This window comes from Macrobrachium nipponense, chromosome 5, assembly GCF_015104395.2.
Source record: "Macrobrachium nipponense isolate FS-2020 chromosome 5, ASM1510439v2, whole genome shotgun sequence".
NCBI classification, from domain to species: domain Eukaryota; kingdom Metazoa; phylum Arthropoda; class Malacostraca; order Decapoda; family Palaemonidae; genus Macrobrachium; species Macrobrachium nipponense.
Genome location: NC_061107.1, coordinates 130,645,377 through 130,654,727, shown reverse-complemented (window position 1 = coordinate 130,654,727; position 9,351 = coordinate 130,645,377). Strand labels below are relative to the sequence as shown.

Genomic DNA, 9,351 nt, shown 5'->3' with positions numbered 1-9,351 from the left:
ATTTATTTTAAGCAGCAGTAAAAATGTTTATTGGAATATCTCACATGCTTTAAAATTTCACACTAAAATCTTCCCAATCTCACATGATCTGGATAACTAGACTTGTAAAATTGGAAATAAGGAAATATACATTATTTTTAATACTTATTTCTATAGCAATAATATAAATTGTAGTCTACTGACCTCCCCCATTTCTCCTTCAAAATTTGGAACATAGGAGGATTCTGTTGGAGTTACATCATCTTCAATATCTTCCTCCTCCTCCTCATCATCTCTCTTCTCTCCTTTATGTGATCCCTCCTCTGATTCTGACTCTGTTCCTGACAACGGTTCTGCTCCAGAAAAATGACCTGATTCTCGCTGATGCTCATTTTCATCTGTGTGGCTAGCATCATCCAAATCTGTGGGTTTCATGGGTAGGGTAAGGTCTGAAGGTGTCAAGGGGTTAGGAGAGGAAGGGTCTTGACAGCTTCAGGGACTAAGTACACAGGCATTACTTAGCAGTAGTATTTGTCTCATCAGCTGCATATCTGGGTTCTTAGCTTTACTGAGCCTCAGAGTTAGCAATATAATTTTCAAAGCTCATAAAATATGTATAAAGTTACTTGGTGATAAAGCAATAAACAATCAAATTGACAAGAAAGGAAATTACAAGACAATACTATTCTAATACAATGTATAGTAATGCTCATAAGAAAGCTATAAACTGGAAAGAATGTAAGTACATTACACATGTTAGGCTTTAATCATGTTTTCATAAAAAAAAATCCATTTAATGTCTTGTATGAAAATTAATGTTTATGAATAAAAAATAAAATATCGTGGGTTATGAATAACGATGCAATTAATATCACAATTTCCATTAGGCATAAAACAAACAAGACCACTTAAAATTACTACATGCATATAACAAAGGACCAATTATTTCTTGTGCTATTAATGAGCATAATACCAAACATGATAAAAGCATATAACCAATATACAGTACCATTTTTGACAATTTTTAGTCGTTTTTCTGGAACTTTTGGACTCAGTTGGTAAGTGTACACTTTCTTCTGATTTTCATTAATCTCAGGAGTCTGGGTTTGTGAATGATCTGCAAAATATGCATCCTCTGGATTGAGGGACATTCTCTTTGAGGTACTTTGCCCTCTAAGTTCTTGATCTGCCATGTGAATAGCAGCTGCTAATTTGCGATAATATGGTGTGGGAGAGAGGTCACAATTGCCAACTCCTGCTCCTCCTTTTACCATGGGTCTATGAGTAGGCGTAGCCTCAACACTTGATGCTGGATATTGTAAAACACAATCTCGCCATACAGACTGAGGCGACGCCACAGGACTATTATCTGGGCTAGCACCTGTACTGGAATCATCTGATATGTCTATTGTGAGTGTCAGGTCAATGTTTGCAAGGAATAGTATAGACAAGTCATCATTATAGATTAACAGACAAACACACAGAACATCATAATTAATAAGATAATTCATATTATAGGCATGCATGCAACATGAGCCAGTTTACACGCAATGTTAAAAATATTGGAAAAGTACCAAAATATCAAAAGTGCAGGCAGAAAAAGCAGCAAAAAAGCAATTATAGATTATCATAAAAATAAAATGGATAGGTACCAGTGAGTGAGGAAGGAGGAGAGGATATAGAAAGAGAAAAAATATAGATAAGTGAACAGGTCATTCGCAAAGAGCAAGCTCCTATGAGAACATCAAGAGATATTTTAAAAAAATATTCATTTATATAGAGGCTAATGTCCTTTAAATAGTAACTACACAGTAATATTATATGCTACAAATAAGCTACTTTATGCAAAAGGTATTTTTGAACACAGCTATTTCACAGCCTTTGCAACACTCAAATTACTTACCTTGGTCCTTGAAATGTTTCTCATAGTCAGACTCATTCCATTTATCTGCTGCTAATGTTGTAGAATCAATTGAATTGTTAGCATCACTTTTACTGGATGTTGTCATTGACCTGATGAGGATTGATGAACAGCGAACTGCTAATTCTAAAGCATCCATCCAACACTTCCCAGCAGCCTGGGATGGAGCCCGGAAGATCAAGTGAGAGGAAGGAAGTGGTTGCACAACAGCCCCTGAATTAACAAAAATCATTGTCAGTAGTACTACTTGAAGTCTATGGCAAGTCCCAAGAAAAAAATAAATATAAAATTCCTTTTTTTATGTCATCTGATATACTAGCATCCAAAAGGAACTATAAGATTCAAACTTGAAATCATCACTTGCGTATGATTTGCCAAATCTTAATTTTATTAATAAAATGGTATTAATGTACTATACAGCAATTACCCTCTAACATTGACACAATAATTATTTCCAGTGCAGTAGTGCCTCAGGTTACAAAATTAATCCGTTCCGAAGCAGACTTCGTAACCTGATTTTTTCGTATTACAACTACGTTTTACATGTAAATTGCATAATTTGTTCCAAGCCCTACCAAAATACCACAGTAAATTTTATAATAAAGTTAAATTGACCAATAAACAATGAAATACAACAATTTGGACCATTCAATACCTAACCTAACCGTGACTGTACCTGTAAATAAAGTGTACAAGAAATACTGTACCTACATGTACATGCATATGTAGTAAAATGTGGAATCTTACTTTTTGAGTGAGGCGATGTCCTAAAGTGGCGACAGACAGAGAAGGAGGACAAATGGCAGAAAACATGAACACATAACTTTATGAAGCACGTTAAAAAATGGCAGAAAACATTAACACTAAACTTTACAAAACACATTAACAAATGGCAGAAAACATTAACACTTCTTGATTATCTCCATCTTCATCTCCATAAAAAGCACCCTCTTCTTTCTGTGAACTCAAGCAACATTCTTGGGACCCATGGCTAATAACGTAAGTAATTAAGTTCACACACTAAAGGGGTGCTGCTGGAGTGGAGAGAAACTTCAGACGAAGGGGCACCGACGACAAAGGCTTGAGAGTGACGACTGAGTCAGGTGGTCCTGAGTAGACTACTTCTGCATGTCTGCAGCAATCTGCTCTATCATGGCCTGCAGGAAGAGATGGGAGGGTCCAAAGGTGCTAAAAGCAAAGCTGCCTTCTGCAAGAATGTCACTCCTTTCGAAGCAAAAGAACACCAAAGTTCCCTCTTCTTCAGAAGTCCGAAGGCGAAGAGCGAGGCAAGCTCTGCAGAGCAATCTTGGACAGCTTTATCCGTGCATGAAAGCACGTTACGGAAAGTCTGCCAGAACAGAATCAACCATCCCTTTGGCATTCTCTATCTTCTTTGTGAGAGCACCCACTGTCCAGTCGAGGAAACTAAACACTTCAAACACCTTAAACAGGCTCTAGATGAGGTGGTCCAATTCTGCCGAGGAGAAGAAAACTCTGGATGAGGCGAAGGCTGAATGGCATGTCAATGAGACTAGAGAAGTCCCCTTGGTAGGAGGCAGCAACTCCCAGGGAGGGGCGTTCTCTCGTGTCATACGGCCTATAAGTCCTCTTGATAAGATGTGAGAGAGGATGAGTGAACGTCACCTTCCCTTGTTTCCTCTTCATTGAGAGCCCCTCTCTGACCAATTTCAAAACTTTCCTGGAGGAGGTGGAAAGGACAATCTTGGGAAGAAGAGAGAGTTCCGGTTGATTCTTTGACATCAGGAACGAGGAGGCAGGAGACACAGGAGTAGGAGGAGTGAAGAACCCCGGATAGCTCTCCCGGAGAAAACGAAGTAAGGCCTTGTATGCTGTTAATAGAGCTGAATCTTGACCCTCATCCTTCTCATCCTCTGAAGAAACTGGAAAAGGTCGTGTGGCATTTTATCGGGATCTCCTGCCAGTGGAGCTTTTCTGACGTGACTCAGGATCTCAGTGGTGCAAGAGAGGGGTCATCTGATTCCGGAACTAAGGTCTGCTGTTGCCGATGGGCTATCTGTCCTGAGGCAGAAGGGGCCATGAGTTGTAGATCCAAAGCAGGTCTGGGTGCAGGTTGAGCAGGTGCGAAAGCAGACATCACGGGAGCGGGAGCAGTCATTGTGGGAGCAGGAACAGGCAGCATGGAAGTGAAAGCAGTCAAAGCGGGAGCAAGAACTGTTGGTGTGGTTGTCAGTGGTGGGCAAACAGTTGCTGGAGATGGAAGCACGCCTGGGACTGGGCTCTCAGGAGCGGGAGTCTCATGATGAGCCAGATGCTTAGGTGACAAGTGCCTAGCAAAGAGCTTCTGATGTTTGGAGTCCTTGGGAGACAGCAACACAGGAGAGTCCCATGGATGAGAAGGCAACTGTATCGGAGCAAACACAGAAGGATCAATCCTGTAACTACACGAAGGAAGGGTGAGGTCATAGAACTCCTTATGCCGCTTCATTGGCACTGGAGACTCGGGAGCCAAATCACACACATGCCTTTTCGATGGCCTAAAGCATTCCCGTAGCGTCAACAACGCCTGCGATCAGACTAAGTCAGAACTGGATGATAGACAGAGCACATCCACGGACATGCCTTTCCAATGGCAGTCGGCTGTATCCTGGGACTTTACAAAAGGACCAACAGAGGGGGCTGGGACTTGGGTTGCAGCCTGTGGGCAAACTCCATCAGCCTCCCTTGGATCTCCAGTATGTCTCCTCCCTGGTGCAGAGGAGCCGGACAGTGAACTTCATCTAGGAGAGCCGGCAACCCTCCTCCACTGATACTTCACTTGGCACTTTATCACTGTACACTTTCTCATCTTTAGCCATGAGGATTTTCAGAGACGCCCCCAACTCCAAAACAGAACTTATTACTAGATTAAACTTCTTGTCAAACTTAAGAGTTAATCCTAGACTCTAGACTGGCAACAGCATTGGGTTCGGAAGCATGGGAGCTGAGCACTGGAGTGGGAGGAGGGAGGAGGAGGAGGACTGAAGACAGGTGAAAGATTGTTACTAGGAGTAGAAGGAAGAGCCAGACTAGAGACTGCCTTAGGCCTAGGGGAAGATGTCCCTACTGACAGAAGCCCGACTTTCGGCTCTAGTGGCAGCCTTCCTGATCCTGTTCTTTTCTAATTATTAAGGTGAGATTCCAGAAACTTCCACCTACTTTCATCCCACTCCTTACACTCATCACAGGTAAGATCTCTTGTACACACCTGTCCTCTACAATTACCGCACCTAGTGCGCATCATAACACAACTTGGTCAATCTTGTCTTGCAGCCGTCACTACAGTAGCGAAGACTGGAAGCACAAGAATCAGACTTACTAATATTCTGAGCTAACAGAAGGAAACAATAACAAAGTTAAAGAAGCTAAGCTGAATGCAAAGACAAAAAACCAACTTCAGCAAGCAATCGAAATAAAACGGCAAAACATGAATTCAGGAGCAGAAAAACGTGTTGTTGGTTGCATGGCACGAATAAGAATGACGCCGTTGGCTTCTGTTGTTCATGAGTTCCTGTTGCAGTGGGCGGGACCTGTCACCCCCGCATTGCAAGTCATTGCGTGCGAATTTTTTAAATTTCGGATGCCGTGCGAGGCTAAATGTTAGCTAAGTAATTAGCTAACGAGTCAAAATTCTCTTTAAACCCAATGACCCCTTTCACTTCATAGGTAAGAGACAAGGAAAAAAGGGCATATTTGTACGAGTGTCCTGAGGTAATGTGTTTGGAGAGGCATGTTTATTGAAAACACATGTTTCGTAAAGAACATTATTATACTGGGAAAGAGGAAATGGGGTAATGTGGAGAGATGCAGTATGAAGGGAATAGTACAGCTATGCTCAAATATGAGGCGATGTGATTCTTTTTGTATCTTTCAAAATCTTGGCTTCAACGTAACATTGCCAAGTAGTGTTCGACATTTTTTATCTCCAATGTCATACACGTCGACAAGTATGTGAATTCACAGCTAGCACTATATTTTTCCTATGGTCATATAAATATGCTCCCTTTTATGCACTTATACAAGAAGTCCCTGGTTATCGGGGGACTCAGTTATTGGCAATTCCGTTTTAGGGCACTTGTCTAGTGCGATAATGCGCCGATTTTCAGTTAACTGGCGCCAAGAGTTACAACACCAATGCACACCTAACAGAGGCACCAGTAAATCGCCGATTTTCGGCTATCCGCAATTTTTGCTTATTATTATCAAGCCGTTGCAATGGAATTATTACCTGTGTGATATGAACCGATTTTTTTTCTTTTTATTGCTTAGCTCAAGGCACTAAGCTCAAATCAGTGCTGTCAATGACAGCATGCTTAACATTTTCCTCTGGCTGATCAACATAACGACTTCTGCAACATTATACCAATCATAACATTTTCAAAATAGTAATATGAATTACAACAAGTTTTCTTTGAATGTTGATGTTTTAGGCTGTGTTCAAGATGCCTGTCTGTTGCAAAATGATTTATAGGACTAAAAAATTAATCTAAGCCTTCTGAGATGTGATCTCTGTTACTAATGAATTTATTTGTAGAGATTATCTGTTCTTTTAAGAATAAAAAATGATGATGATTTTAATTATAGAGAAGATGCTATTAATCTAAATACCTACTAGTACTCGTAATATCAAGGCCTATGGAACACTTGTTTTGTAACTGGCTTAAAATATTTCCTTAACTGAACTGAATCCTTTATTCCAGCTATAAGCCATATACATTAGATATAAATATACATACATATATTTAGAAAAGAAACTACTTAGGATATTGCGTAAATATTCATACCTTTAACAAGTAGAATTTCATATAAAAACTTTTTTTTAATCTTAATAAATTACAAAAAATAAACTCATTATAAATTAGATATCTAATTGTTTACTTTTATGACTCACTAAAAAATATGATTACTCCATTTAAAGAATGTTGTCAACCCTCTAAAACAAAAAAGTACAATTAAAAACTGCTTTAAGACTATTATTTGTCTTACTCAGCCAAAGGAATAAACTAACTGTATTTTTCCTTAAAAGTTCTTGAAATGTAGGAATACTCAATTTAACAAAATGTTCAGAGATACCACTGAACCTGTCAATATTCATCAAATGTCTCAGTGAATCATTATAACAGACATGAAGTTTGTTCAGGGTATCCCTTCTACTTTCCAGCGGGAGTGGAATACCATACAGCGAGATGCAGAATGATTTGAACAGGTTAACTTTAACATCATTGTCGCACATATAAAAACTCCGGAGCAACAGATTGCCTATCATACTCTGACCGCGGTATAATGATGTGGTATAATGATGTGATATGCTCATCATCCTTAAGGTCAGTGTTGATATGAATAACCAGGTATTTGAAAGACTAGACGGCTTCCAACTTCTTATCCCCGTATAACTCCGGGTCTCCATAGCTAATGAATCTTTTCGGTTTAACTATCATTACTTTGGTCTTTTCAGCATTCACCATGATGTAGTGTTCTTCAAAATACAACATACATGATTCGATTTGTTTTTTAAGGGATTTTACAGAAGGACCGAGTAGTAGTGTTAAGTCATCAGCATATAAAATGTAATTAATTATGTTCTCACTTATGGTACATCCTCTCTCGTTTTTTAAATGCTTTCTGTTTAATTTATTCATGTAGTCCCCAAATAATAAAGCAGACAGAATACTGCCTTGCCTTCAGATCAATTTTGGTGTATAAATTATTCATTCATAAGGTAATTTGAAGTGCGAGAATGTGTAGATAACTTCATATGCTTTCTGGCCAGAATTGATAATAGAGAGATGTGAATGGTAAGTGTAATGTATTTATAGCGAGTAAAGGAATCTAACATGCCTAGGCCTAGGAACAAAATCTTGGCTTTAACAAAAGAATACAATGGAACCTCACTTTACACACACCTCCCATATCGTACATTTCAGTTATCATAGATTTTTGTTTTGTCCGAAAACTTGTCTCTGTTATTGTACAGTTCCTCAATTTTCGTACACTCGGATATACTCCATCTGGGACCCCGTGTGTGACTGGGCCCTGTATGAAGTGCCCAAACAAAGCATCCCGTTTTCTCCTGTGACCTATTCTGGCTTGTTTCTCATCGACAAGCATTTCCGCGTGAGTAGCCCGCATCACCACAAGTGTTCCTTGTGTTTTGTGGAATAATTTTGCCATAAACTCACTGCAAAGTGTCATCATGGGCCCCAAGGAAGCAGTAATTGCCACCCTTTGGTAAAAAAAGGTCAGAAATAGAATTGAATTTAAGAACTTATAGAGAAGTAAAAGTGGGACATGTTGCTGATCTCCCCAGGATGTATGGCAAGTCTGTGTCTACAATCAGCTCTATCCTGGCAAAGAAAGACAAAATGAAGGCAGCTGATATTGCGAAAGGGGTCACGTCGCTATCTAAGCAGAGATCGCAACTAGTGGAAGACATTGAAAAGCTGTTGTTGGCGTGGATCAACGAAAAACAGTTGGTGGGGGACAGTGTGTCTGAAACAATAATTTGCGAGAGAGAGAGAGAGAGAGAGAGTTGCTGCATAGCAATTTAAGTAAGAAAATGCCATCAACAAGAGATTCTCTTAGTGATTTTAAGGCCAGCAAAGGTTGGTTTGAAAAATTTAGAAAACGTACTGGCATCCATAGTGTTGTACGGCATGGGGAGGCTGGGAGCTCAGATAAACATGCCGCCTTAGAATTCATTGGTTATTCAAGGAGTATCTTGAGGCTGAAGGATTCCTCCCACAACAGGTCTTCAATTGCGATGAGACAGACCAGTTCTGGAAAAAAATGCCAAGATGGACCTACATCACGTAGGAGGAAAGTTCAATGCCTGGGCACAAGCCAACGAAAGACAGGGTAACTCTTGTGTTCTGTGGGAATGCCAGTGGGGATTTCAAAGAGAAACCCCTACTGGTGTATCACTCTGAAACTCCCCGAGAGTTTAAGAACAATGTCATCAAGAATAAATTACCTGTGATGTGTAAGGCCAATGAAAAGGTGTGGGTCACGAGACATTTTTGTTCAGTGGGTCAATGAAGTGCTTGGTCCAAGTGTAAAAAAATATTTTCAAGAAAATCAATTGCCCCTTAAGTGCCTCCTGGTAACAGATGAATATAAATTCATCACCGTGAAATTCTTGCCTCTAAATACCACTCCTCTCATCCAGCCCATGGACCAGCAAATCATCACAAACTTCAAGAAACGGTACACTAAGGCACTGATTCATAAGTGCTTTGGAGTACCTCAGACACTGAACTGACTAAGAGAGTTCTGGAAGGATCACTTCAACATTTTTAATTGTATAAGCCTTATAGCCAAGGCTTGGCAGGGAGCGACTTCCCGATCCATGAACTCTGCATAGAGGGAATTGTGGCCAGAGTGTTACCTCAAGAAGGATTTCGAGGGGTTCGAGGCTGACCCCAATGACCCTACGC

The 9,351-nt window shown here is 40.0% G+C and overlaps 1 protein-coding gene across 1 annotated transcript in view; it reads right to left on the bottom strand.

The window, feature by feature from the left end:
- The window catches only part of LOC135215650 (oxysterol-binding protein-related protein 8-like), a gene marked incomplete in the record, with an annotated part of 484,283 nt that overhangs the window by 20,811 nt on the left and 454,121 nt on the right, over positions 1-9,351 (bottom strand). The window contains 3 exon segments of the mRNA XM_064250572.1: positions 184-401; positions 989-1,384; positions 1,883-2,113. Of these exon segments, the coding sequence (XP_064106642.1) occupies positions 184-401; positions 989-1,384; positions 1,883-2,113 (845 nt within the window).